Source organism: Tympanuchus pallidicinctus, unplaced genomic scaffold, assembly GCF_026119805.1.
Source record: "Tympanuchus pallidicinctus isolate F22 unplaced genomic scaffold, pur_lepc_1.0 scaffold7, whole genome shotgun sequence".
Taxonomy (NCBI): domain Eukaryota; kingdom Metazoa; phylum Chordata; class Aves; order Galliformes; family Phasianidae; genus Tympanuchus; species Tympanuchus pallidicinctus.
The window spans coordinates 13,529,985-13,543,479 of NW_026294791.1; the positions used below are offsets into that span (position 1 = coordinate 13,529,985).

At 42.9% G+C, this 13,495-nt stretch overlaps 1 protein-coding gene across 2 annotated transcripts in view; it reads right to left on the reverse strand.

Annotated features, from left to right (window-relative positions):
- Positions 1-921: 921 nt before the first annotated feature.
- The window catches only part of DDAH1 (dimethylarginine dimethylaminohydrolase 1), a 50,951-nt gene continuing 38,377 nt past the window's right edge, over positions 922-13,495 (reverse strand). For both annotated transcript variants that reach the window (XM_052666522.1, XM_052666523.1), the window contains exons 5-6: positions 5,681-5,824; positions 922-5,274 (exon numbers count right to left, since the gene is read on the reverse strand). In XM_052666522.1, coding sequence (XP_052522482.1) covers positions 5,158-5,274; positions 5,681-5,824 — 261 coding nt within the window. In that variant the 3' untranslated portion in view covers positions 922-5,157. The remainder of the gene's footprint in view (positions 5,275-5,680; positions 5,825-13,495) is intronic.

The following is a 13,495-nucleotide window of genomic DNA, read 5'->3' on the forward strand; positions in this document are numbered from 1 at the left end:
TATAAACCAGTTAACTTGTGTAGTTAAATTAGCATGAAGGCTGTATTTAGATTAGACTAGCTCTAGCTACGTCTTTACTTGTTCTTCAATCTTCAGCAAGAATATTCAGTTCTGCTCTGTTTAAAGTCATATTCCTAGACAAACTATACTACTGCAATTCTTTTGCTCCAGTACTATCATTTTATGCTGGATTTCTTAAAAGAGCAGAAGCAACACTGAGGCCTTGAACAATTAAAGCTTGGGTTGCCACCAGGTGGCACTGAAGGCCTACGAGCATTTAATGCCCACGGCCTCCAAGCCTAGAGTCATGCATTACCTCCTGGGACCATTACTCCGGATATCACAACCTAATGTCATTAGAGCACAAGAATCCAGGCAGAGATTAACTCCACCTGCATCATTTGTAGCACACGAGAAGAAATATTTGGATACAAAACGTGCAGCCATCAGCCAGATTACTGGTACATAATATTTCAAATACTGTCAACTTCCTTGACATCTTGTGGGGGAGAAAGACACAAGTGCTACATTAAGAATTAAAACACCACGGTCATGCCACTCAACTTTTGTCATTTTAACTGTTGTAACTTGCAGTAAATGCATGCATGACAGAAAAACAAACTGCACTACAGTAATATCTGTTTAGTTATCTTAACAGTAATAAAATTCATTACAACCACTGTATCTAGAACACTTGGCCAATACCTCTACCTATATTATTCTTAAATGTAAGTCTAAAATAACTTTTTTTAAAAAAGAGCCAAATTTTCTTCTAACATGCTGAAAGGTTTTAACACTCCTGTATACTACTGGCTTTTTCCTAGGCATATAGCAAGCTTTCTAATAAAAAGAAGACATGAAACAGTATTAAATAAAATGCAGGTGCTTGCAGTTTCAGAATAAGAGGCAAAAACTACACAGTTCACAGTACAATTGACACTTTATTCCATTGTGATGGGGATATATAGTATTGAAACTGCAAGAGTCAAAAAGGGAAAAAAAAGTGCAAATCTCTATTAGAACAGATTATGGAATGTGTTGATGTTTTTGGCACAGAAAGTGGGAAAATATGTACTGCAACAAGGTTTTAAGTTTAATGAAATGTAACATTTCTGTTTAGTAGTGGTATTTGTGCACTGCAGAACAATACAACATAAAACAGTGACCAACAATTCACATGCAGCTCTATACAAGTTACATCATACATCCAGTTAAACCTTTTCTGAAAATACATGAGGTCCAATTATACTTTGTTCACAATCACTTAACAAATACCATTCTTTAAGCGGTCTTATCTTTTCAGTTTCCTTATTGATAAAAACAAAAATAGCGTCTTAAAGAGTAAATTATTTTCTCCAAATAGTTCCACATGAAAGCTGGTATTTTATGTTGAAGTAATTTGGCTCTGCTTGATTAATATAATGTTCAAGAAGCTGAATGACATCAAAAACTGATTTTTCCCATATTTTATCTCCAATTTACTGTGAGCAAACAGAAAATCAGATTCGTTGTTCTGCATTTCACTGAATGTTTATTTTTAAAACTCCGCTTGGTGGTACTTATCACCTCTGTACCTATGACCTCTGGAATTCATCCAAAAACCAGAGAACAGCTTCATACAGTGGCAGCTATTTAAGACCAGAAAGGAGTGTATTAGCATGGAAACAACAAAAATGCCGAAATGGAAGCATTTGAGATTATCCTCTAAGTACAGTACACATTCACATTTTCATTGCAGAGAGAGATACTGTGTTCACATTTTGTTGAAGAGAGAAACCCACATATCACAGCTCTTCCTGCACTAGCAGTGAAGATAATATCTTTTAAAGACCTTTAATGCATATTCTAGCTCTTTCATTTGATCTAAGCTAAACTGCTTGCTCAAAATGAAAAAACCTCTGACGAGTAAATTCAAACCCCACTGCTGAGCTATTAACCACAAGATCTTCTTCACTGACCGGCTATGTCATGCAGCCTGACAGTTGTTATCAAATGTTTTCTGTGGGCAGTTCAGTGTCTCATCTCCTTTTTGTTTGGTTTGGGATTTCATTTTATTATTTCTATCAGTCAAGGATGATGATTTACATCTGACATCTGAGAAATGTCCTAGTGACAGGATGCATAGGGTACCCATTAAATACGTACGTGTTACAGCAGGAACGTCCTTGCAAAGAAATTATTTGTTTGGACAACAGAAAAAGTAACAAACAGCAAGAAGCACCTGGCATGATTTTAGTTCTTAGTACCATACTGCAAATGCACAAACTGAAGTGCTTCAAGTGTTTTTGCTTTATTATAATGACATAATAAAGAACAATGCTACAAGCAGAGAGGTAAGGGCAATTCCACTAACCAGCTTAGGTAACTTTGGGCATCAGACTAAGATTTAATTTTGAACTTTGTTATGAGCCTATAAGACAGAGACAAAGCACGTGTGATTTAAAGCAACCAAATCCTGCCCCTAAAGTCAGAAAATTTATATACAATTTGAAATCATCACTATAGGGAATTCAGATCCCTCAGCCATTCCCCTGCTCTTTCCATATACCAAAATGCAGCCTTGAAGGCAGGGAAATCTAACTAGCAACAGGTGAAAGACCAGCCTCACCTCTCCATGCCACGGGGAAACCAAGGAAAGCCACTATCACCCATTCAGTTGCTTTCAGAGACATAAGCTATGAGCGGTGTCTACCATATTTTGTCCTAAGAAGTGTCCTCCTTGTTAATCCCTACGTATACTGACACTCATCTTTCACTCAAAGTAAGAGCAGACCCCTTAGTTCCTTCTCCCACCTGGCACCGACACAAGAAGGGAAGGAATTTAGGACAGTCTGTTATGGAGTGAACAACAAGGAGGCAGAAAAAAAACAACTGAAGTAGGAGAACTAAGGCAGCAGGAGGAAAATTTTCTTTGAGGCTGAAAGAAAAAAGCATTCATTATGCCACAAAAGTAGAAACTATACTCTGAGGAAGAGAGCTTGAGGCATAAATGGAATGGATACCCCACAGCCCAGTGGTGGCACAGGACAACTCCCACTCCTGGATGAGATGATGGAGGAATCAAGGGAAAGGGATGGGAATGAGGTGTAACCAGGCTCAGGAGCATGGACAGGGCAGGAGGGAGGGGGCATGTGGCCTTCATATGACAGCTCCCACAGATACGGATGTTTTAAGGTAAAGCTTGCCTTTAGACGGTCACAGTTAAATACTGCAGGGTTACTTTTTTGGCACAGAAACTCTGCTGAGTATCAAGTCATTTTAAAATGCAAGATGCTTTATCAGATACTTAAAGAGCACTGAAAGAAAGAGGGAAAGATTTCCCACTGCAATGTTTACATCCTTAGAGCTTGATCATGTGGGTCAGGCTGAAATCATGGTGCATGGGAATGGAGGAGACAAAGGGGAAACCTCGGGAGAATCCTTTGGGACAGCACACAGCCATAAAACCATTTTGTTTGCTCGTCCTTGTCCTCTCTCTCATGACGCTTCTTGTCACCGCAGCATGCAGACAGTGCGACACGTATCCTGGTGGCTGACAGGATGTTTGCTCCACATTACTGCTAGGTGAGGTGAGAGTCGCACTGTGGAGTACCTACGGATGTACGTACTTGTGTTTCCTCCCTTATGACAGCGTGGAAAAACACGCAGGTTTCCAAAGAATACTGAAGTATGTGCTTGGTTAGTGCTATTTGCTGTGCTACAGACTGACTCCCCCCGCTCACTTCCGACTGTACCTTAGCGCCATGTCACAAGTGGTTCAGGAAAGGTGGAGGAGGTGCCTAGGAAGTTGAAAACACGTTCTGACTGTTTGTAAGTGTCCGGAGAGTTCCCGCTGCTGTCTCTATTTGGGAATTTCTCCATCCGTAGTTTACAAATGATTTAACAAGAAGCATGTGAATACAATGGGGTATGCTCTGCTTTACTGTGGCAAAAAAAAAGTATGACTCAGTGGGTAAACATGTTGTGGAATTTGCTACAAAAATGTATTTGTTTTAACTGAATACCACACTAAATATTCATGCAATTAAAAGTTAAGATGGTCATTGTTCCAAGGAAAACTACCCCAAGGGCAAATTACACATGCCAATCTTTCAGGAAACAATAGCTTCCCTTATTCATGAGCATAATCCAGGAATAACTGTCCTTCAACTCATTCTATCAGCCTTTCCTTTTGAATTTTGCTAATATGTGGCCTTCAAAAGAGGACAAAACAACAGAAAGGAGGAACAAATTAAAAAAAAAAAAAAAAGAGCAAACGAATAATAATTTTAAAAGCCTAAAATTTTTTGATTACTTTTTATAGCTTCAACTTTACTGAAAGCATCTGAGATCTTCATTTTTGTGGTCCAAATGTTCCCCAGGACCTGGCCTTTAAAGAAAACTCTTATTCTGTTGTCACCAACGTGTAAAACAGAGCATTAGCAGCAAAATGCCACCTGAACTTGCAGGTGATGTCCTGTGTGGCTGCACTGTGAATTCTTTTTATGTCAAGTTTCCCAGGCAGGTACTGCCTTCAAATGCTCCTGTCAGAGGAGGCTTTTCCCAAAGCTGCTACCTTGCATCTGAAACTAACAATGCCCAGCCGCAGCGCTGTGATATGGCTGAGACTGAGTGAGTGTAGACTACTGCCCACTGTTTCAGCTTCCCTACCACAGGAAATACCAAGTTCATGAGTCCCCTGAACTTTTTTCCGCCCCCACTGACACTTTGCATCATTGAAAGTGAGAAGAAACAGAGGTGAAAGACTAAAGGAATCAAAAGAGTAGATCAAGGAAGAGAAAGAAAAAACACAGGAGAAGGGAGCAGTGCAAAGACAACAGAGGTGCTTGAAGTGTTGAGAATTAGTCGGTCTTCTTAAAAATTTCACACAGGTAAGTTAGATTGCTAAAGCTTGGGGTTAGCCATTGTGATTTTCTTCTGCCAGCCCACAGGACTAACACACTTCAGAGTTATGTTCCCTCAATGAGAGCATACATCCACCTTAAATACCATCTGCAAGGACATCATAAAAATACACAAAGCAAAAAATTTGTAAACAAGGGTTAGTAGCACAGTGGTACAGTAGATTGTCAATAAAAACAATAAAAGTGTGGATACAGATTCGTCTACCTTGTGTGTAACATTATTGCCAGTTACAAGGGAGGGACTTCTGTAAACTCATAATTCTGAAGTTTTGTTAATAAGCACAGAGCAACAGGTGAGTGCCCCATCTACTTTCTCCAGTTCTGTGTTGGCTATTGGGATCAGCATGTGGTCCTTCAGTTTTTCAAAAACCTGTTTAGGAAAGGAAACGGCACAGAAACAATTACTTTTTACACCTCCTTATTTTCCCTTTTCCCTGTATTCGGAGTAGTCACGGATTGATCAGTGGGTGCCATGCTTCTCACTGTAATTCAAGCTAACATTTACAGTTTATGTGGCCATTTGGCTGCGGCTCTCAGAGGGTTGCAAACATTAGTACCATTACTGCTTCCAGTTGGGCAGAAGAAGCACAAGGGGCACACAAAACCAGTGGGGACACACACAGAGCCCAGACCTCCCACCTTTTGAGAGCTTTCACCATCTGATATTTCCCATGGCAGGATGTCACTCTGTAAAGCACTGAATTTCAGTTCCCAGCCACTTCCCGGTGATGCTGGGATGCTGGCAGTCTCCCAGCTGCCCCCAGCACATCCCTCACCTTTGCACTCTCTGGGTACTCCTCAGGGGCTCGGTGCAGCAGGACGTGCCCTTTGCTGGGAATGTTTAAGTAGATGCAGTTTGCGGCGGCATCGTCGGGCACCGTCAGCTTGTCGTAGCGGTGGTCGCTCATCTGTTGCATGGTCTGTTGGGAGACACAAAGCACAACTATTGACCAAACACTGTAGTGGGCCCAAATAAATGCAAGAATAGAGTCTTCAAAAAACACTCTAAGTACGATTGCCAAGCCAGCCAAGAGACATTTTGCTATGCAGCAAGGAGACCTGCTTTTATCTCTGCCTTCAAGGAAGAATCCACTAACCCTACCCAAGAACAGCAGTAGAAAACCTGTCAAATGGTTCCTGCAAGTGGCAGGATTAAGCAGGCTGCCCAACGGACAGTCAGCGGGGTCTTTTCCTTAAGTAGCACACATTGAGTATGCAAACCTCCTGCTCACATTGATGAAAACTAGAGGTGCTCAGCCACCTTTGAAAAAAGCAGCCATCATTCAACACTCATCAAACGAGTATGAATTAGCACAAACAGGACAAGAATGGTTCCCAACTTGGATATCAGCCCAATCTTAACTCTTTTCAAGGACCTCGTTTTTGCTTTCCAAGCAGTTACTCTGTCACCAAGCACCTGTGCTGGGGAGCGAGATGACATGTCCGAGTTAATCCTCGTTCCCAAGGGGACAACACAATAACCTTGTCAGAACAGCAGAGCTGGTGGTTTTCAGAAGGTTGGTTTATAAATATAAGGCTCATACACAAATTTGGACCCTGGCTGGAATTTCAGAGACAGAGACTGTCAGCACACGAGAAGCCTGAGATCCCAAGTTTTGGATTAGGCTCAACTTTTTAGTAAAGATGGAAAAAGCCTGGAGACAAGAAGCCTGACTCTCCATTGTATCATTCCAGCTTTACACCAGCTTCTCTGACAGAGACCTAAAATAAAGCAGAAGTGAACAAAGCCCAAAGCTTTGGCTCTGCCCAAAGCCTAAGCAAACTCAAGTGCTTCAGTTTCCCTCCTAGCTCTCCTTCGTTCCCACACACATTACAAAGATCCGAACAGAAATAAAAGCCTTTTTTTTTTTTTTCAACTTAGAAGTACTCACATTAACATTACGTTAAAAACAAATCACTATTCTGTTTACAAAATTCTTCAAGGGAATTTACCCTTCTCAGCAAAACCCCACAGATCTACACCACAGAGCAGACTTTGATCTGTGGCACAGTTAAATTTATCTTCAAATTATCAGCAGGGTCATTTGTACTACTACTCATTCATGAGAAATACCATGTGGAACCTAATTATAATAACTACATCTAAAACATATTGTGAAGTACCAAAGCAGTACATACACACGTACTGCTACAGTAATTCCTTTCTAGGTCTGGATGCATTTTTCATGTCACAGTCTGAGTCATGCACATCCCATGGAGAACGTGAAACTGGTAATGAAGGATGCCACGCATTCTTGAGGAAGCCTTATCATTTCTTGTTCTTTCTTCAATTGTGAAACTCTCCTCAGTTCCCAAGGTCGCAACTACCTCCATAAAAGGTTGCTGTGCTTTGCTGAGAAGCAATCCTTGCATCTTAACTTCACCGGATGTGTTTTTATTACTGTATTCCATGTGTTTGACTTCCCTGTTTATGCATTTGCTTCCGTTACATTGTCGTGATGCATTTGTTCAAGCTCTCCTCGATGTTGCAGGCATACAGCAGCAGGTGACATGCCAGCAGAGCTGCTGTTGCTCTCCCTGGTAACAGCCTGCAGACTTGTCTTCTGCCCGCAGCCTCCTTCTCCTTCCTAACATAATCTGTTTAAGTCTGGATTAAGGGTTGTTGTTATTAAACTTGCACTGAAATATATGCAGCAGCAGAAGAAAAGCTACCACCTGGATTTCACTCAACTCCCAGAAAGTTGTGCTTTGTCCAGACCTCGGTGCTGCAGGTTTTCTACAGAAAACAGCTCATTCATCAGAAATGTACTGACTCACTGGGTAACATTTCCATAATAAATTACAAATGAATTCTCAAATGGAAGGGTATGGACACATCTCCCATTCACTTCCTTCCATAAAATGCTTCAGTTAGGAACACTCACAGCAAATTGAAACGAAGACCAAATGCAAGGCCCTAACTGTGCTGCAGGAAACACAAACCAGCTTCAGGAAAACTGAGCAGATGATGGCAAGGCATGCTAGAAGGATTGCTTTCAAGACTAAAAAGCTGGAAAGTGGTGGCTGAATTCATTTAGAAAGAAACAAAGAAAAAACGAGCGAGAAAACAAGACACAGAATCATGGAATCTTAAGTCCACAGCTGCAGCAGTGGGGATGGGATCTGTTCACTACAGTATCAGCCTAAGAAAGCAGAACTAGCATTCTGACAACACAAAATTGCTCTCTCTTCCTCACCTTTTAAAATAAGAAGAAAATCATATATGCAAGCTTTCATCTGTTTTAACAATGTCTGCATATTGAAGTAAAATTTAAAAAATCAATCTGTTGAGAGTGCGCAAAGGCAATAAACCCCAGACCTGTGCCACAAGGAGTCTATGAACAAAGCAGAAATGTGCAGAAATGATGCAACCAGGCTATTTTAAAGACTCGTGCTCTTGTATATTTCTATGGCAAAAAGTCACTGAGCACGTACAGCTGGCCAGACAGGGCTCCAGGGCAGAGAAAGAGATAAAAGCAAGGCTCTTATTTTTTATCAGGTACTCCTGCAGAATACACATTTTTGGGAAATGAGCAGTTTACAAAGCCTGTAGCCCTTGCACAGTGCATCAGTGGAAGGCTGGCTTTCTGCCCACATGCATTGTATGACCAGCTATGTTAACAGTCAGGCATTTCCCGCATGCCTAGTTTTCTGGGAATTTTCTTCAGCCCGGAGAGGGTAATTTTCATTGCACATTCTCTCAGCCCTTAGTCATGCTTTCCTTATGTTGAAGTCATTCTCATAGCCTAAAATGCCTTTCCTATAGTTGGTTTTTTTTTTAGTGTGTCCTCAGACAACTGAGGTAATGGATAAGCTAAATAATCCTAAATATGAAGCAGCATTATGAATGAAGGAAAAATGTGTATGTGTTCAGGGCCTATTATCTCAGCAGAGCTGAGATGACCACATGCACTTTTAAGGCAAGCCAGGCTCCACCATGCACTCTGCCCCCTCACTGCCATGCAGGGCCTCACTGCCATGCTTGGGTGAGGGATGCAGTGATCCCCCATATCCACACCCCCCCAGGCCAAGCCCAACACACAGCATCTGCTATTCTTTGCAATGTCACAGCAAGCCCTGTGCCATAAACCAGAGATGCCTGGTTTAATGGGCATCTCTCGCCCCTTCGTAGCTGTCTCTTTTCCAGGTGACAGCCATAGCTTGCTTAGCTTATCTCTTTATCCAATACAAGGTATTTTACAGGCTACAGGTATTAGTTCACCTACTCCTCTTTCCTGAGCCTCTCCATCTCTGCTCTATCTTTCTTTGGACGAAGGGATTGTGCATGCAAAGGGCATGTGGCAGCCAACATACAGACACATCACAGCTTTAATTAGTGGCATAATGATGTTTTCTGCCTGGCTCTCAGCTTAGCTGACAGTCTCAGTGAGTAGCATCTTATTTCTGTGGTAACCATCAGTCAGGGCACATTATTTCATACGTGAAGTTCACTTCATCATTCTCCCAGCCCATGCTGGTCATCATTTTACATTTATCTACACTGACTTTCATTCACTGCTTTATTGCCCTGTCTCTGCTTCTTCAGTTCCTCAAGTTTGCCTCTTCATGTCTGGAGAAATCATCAATAGCAGAGAAGGAAAACAGCATTGTAGAGATGAAGAGGGGCCAGAGGGCCACGCTGCTGTTATGCCAGCCTGCCCATGCACTATGGCTCTACAGAGCACACGGCTTTCCAGCATATGGAGACAACAGTGATGGCAAGCAGGCAGAGGGGCAGACCAGAGGGCAGAGCTGGAAGAGCCTGATCTGCTCACATGTCAGACCTGTCAGAGGAACACATATGCCCTGCCAACCAGCAGCTGCCCAGGCTGCACTGTGTCACTGGCAGTGACAAAGACGTGCTTAAAGGGACACCTGCCTCACCTTGTTAAGAAACACAAACAACCTAATACAGCACAGTCTATTCTATAAATATACTTTCGAGTCTGGAACTTCCAAAAGACTCAATTCTCCAGCCTGTTTGCAAACTGAACAATGCTGATACTCAATTATACAGAAGAAATTCATTACAACACCCGACCTTAATTAAAAGAACCCACAAAGAGTTGTCTTATAAAGCAGCAGGCCATGCGGTGTGAAGACCTGTGTCCCCTGGGACACCCTACGCCCTTCACTTGTGAAGTAATGGAAAGTCAGAAGGAGCTGAAAGTATGCAGCGTCTCACAGGACCTGATCCAGAGTGAGCAACTATGAGCTAAAGGAAAGTGTTCAGAATCTTAAACATTGACTAATTTTCCTATCTATAAGGCTGGGAGCAGCAAATGACGTCTCTGTTTCTGAATTATACTAAGGAGCAGGTTGACAGCTGTTCTCTGGATTTTATTACCTTCTTTGCTGCAGCATTACATAGATGTCCACACTCATCTGTACTTTCTGCTAATCCCCTACCTGAAGTTGTCCTCTTTGGATTATTAATATTAGCAATCATTTCCACAGCAACCCTTTGTGATATCATAAATAGAGGATGATGACTTCATATGGGGAATAAGCAGAGGTACAAATGATGAATTCTTAAGAAATAAGAGACAATATGTTTGTTCTAACTTTTGCATTACTAGAAAAGAAAGCCCCTGTACAGACAAGTGGTTGGACTTGATGATCTTTAAGATCTTTTCCATCCTGAGCAATTCCATGATTCTATGACAATAGCAAAAGCAGCTCTTCTGAGCCTTTCTGTTCTGCCCAGGGGTAGAGGATGCGTTGTAAGCACATGGGATATATGATGCTTTCCCCTAGTTGCCCATTCCAGAGGCTCTTCTGCAGCTGGGACAGAAATTCCATAGCTTGTATGCAGGCACTGCACCCCTGTTGCAATGCAGGCTAACAGCACTCTGCTTCTTAAAGCTGGCACACTGCAGGGACTAGGGTTAGCCAAGCCACAGTGAGAACAAAAGGCATTTAATCATGGGGATGGGGTAACTGCCAACACTCTAGCAACTTCTTGCACCCAAGTCATTAAAAGCCCTGCTGTGATCACAGCTTTGGATACGGACCAAGGGCCCAGTTGCCCAAAAGAGACTTCCTTCTTTATGCTTACAATGTGGTTTTGGTAGGCCTCCCTTGGCCTCTGTCAAAACAGTGGAGTTGTTTTTAAATAGTGTTCTCCGGGGAATACATCAGGAGATGAATGAACAGCACTGCTCCCAGCAGGAGATACTGCATCAGGGAACCTCTCAGGTACTCTGGGATCGCTACTGAGCTACTTGTGAGGGGACAGGGTGGCCTGGCCATAGACAAGTTCCTAAGCTAAAAGTGGTGCCCATCAGCACCATCCAAGTCCTCGCTCACCAGGGAAAGCAGAGGGACCTGTGCTCTGTGCCATCCAACAGGACTATGTGAGGGACACAAACACAGCCTTTCTAGTTCACAGCAGATGCTGGGTCACCGTTCTCCATGCAATCCTATAATTTGCCTTTGCTGCTGACCTGACTGGCCGGCTCCCATCTCCTGTCATCTGGGCCAGAATCTGGGTTGTGCCCCATGATGGGCAGCAGGGCACCAAGCCGTGCTGACAGCACTGTGCCCACTGCCCGGCCCCTCCAGCACCACAAGACTGGAGCCCAGAGATGACACTTCTGGAAAGCTCTTGGCCCCATCGACGGTACAGAACCCTCCCCAAGGCATTATCTGCCCAACAGCCTTGGCAAGCATTCAGCTACAGAATTACAGATGGGGTTAACTGCAAGAAAGAAATGTGCCCTGCGTATAGCAGAGGGAAGCTAATGTTTCAGATGTGGAAGCAAGGCAGGCCACGGTACTTTCTGTAGTTAATTTGCCTCTCTCTTTCACCAAGTTTCCTCGAGTGCCGCTTTTCAGCTGCAGCCCAAATAAATATTCTATACTTGCCAGAGCCTGAAGAGGATTTCATGGTAAGAACGTCACTTGTGATTTATTGCCTGCTCCTAGCATGTGCTCTATAATCCTAAACTCTGTGCACTCATTTTATAGTTCATTGGCAGTGCTCTCTGTTACACACACTACACTAAGCTCATGATAAACTGCGCTCTGCAATAAGCACCAGATTTCATTTATTCTCTTATTTTTAAGGAATTGTGTGGACATCAGTTGCAATGGCAAATGGCAAAGAACAATCAAGAAAAACTGCTGCCTTTCAAACAAAAAAACCCTATTTTAAGTATAAATGTTAGCCTAGCCTAGCACTACAGCTCACTTGTTGGCCACCAAGACACACTGGAGGACAAAATGCCTTGGGGAGGGTGCTCAAAAGCAGCTCAATTGCTTTTTTTGCTCAACAGGATTTCCAGTGCAGAAGGCAGCCACCAAGGAGAGGCTCCCAACAGCAATCTCCTACAGCAGCCACACTGAGAGCTGCCTCAGGCAGGTGACCCAGAGGGAGCCCAGGGACAGTGGGGCCACACAGGGCTGGAGGAGAGGTGGACAGGCACTGCTATCACTCCATTCACTGGCCAAAAGCCAGGCAGCAGCTGTTAATTCTCAGTATCAACACTTTATAGAAATTGCAGTTTTATTTCCACAAGGTTGCAAGACATTGATCACTTACTGCAATATTTTTTCATCAGAGGTAAGTGAACAAACACAAAATTCACTTGGGTCAAAAAGCAGGAATTCAACAATTGGACAAAGCTGCAATACGCAGCACTACCACTGCTAGCATTTCCAAGGGAGACGTATTACTTACATGTTTTCAGACAATTTCTCTGAGAGCTCCAGCTCGCAGCATGTGAGCAGATGTAATTGCACACGTGAACATGCTACTCAGTCTTTGATTCACAGAAATACACTGAAAACTGGCATAACTGATATATTTTTTTAAACGACAGACTGCTAGTTTATCTTGTCAATGAGCACATCCTCTTCAAAATAAATCTGTTTTCCACTGTGCCTTGATTAATGGTGATATCTACTTGACGGCTAGTTATCAGCATCATTTCATCAGTTTATCCAAAAAATATTTTTGGCTACAACAGCTACATTTATGCACTGCAACATGATTAGCCGAGCTGGGCAAAAAGCCTTAATCAGAACGATGAGTTCTCAGATTAGTGCTGGCTCAGGTTCAAATTGCAGCTCTGAGCAACCAGTATTGTACTTGAATTTTGCTCATGTTTATAAACACTCTATACAAGAGTAGGGTTGTCTGGATATCTGCAAACTTCATCAGGCTGCTGCTCACGAGGTGTTTTGAGCCTGAGCCTGAATATCTGGGATTGTGCATATTTCACAGAGAAAGATGCAGGGCACTTTCCACCCCAGACTAAATCAATCTCACAGCATCAGGAACATCAGACCTTTTCAACCAAAGCCATTTGTCATAAATTCCTCAGGGCAGAGCAGAGGCTGGGAATGTACTCCTAGAGCTTCGTGCAGCAATTTCTAATGAGACAGTAACTTCCACAGCACGTTCAAGTGAACAAACAGACTTGCAGCTACTGCAAGCCACGCGGGGATCCACAGGACTGTCCTCCTGTTTCCTCCTGTTTGAGAGGAAGCTCCCTACCTCCGCTCACACTCACTGCTCATCAGAGCAATCAGGCTGCTATCCTATTCCCTCATAGCCCTCAGGCTGCAAATCTAAGGCAGCCAGGATC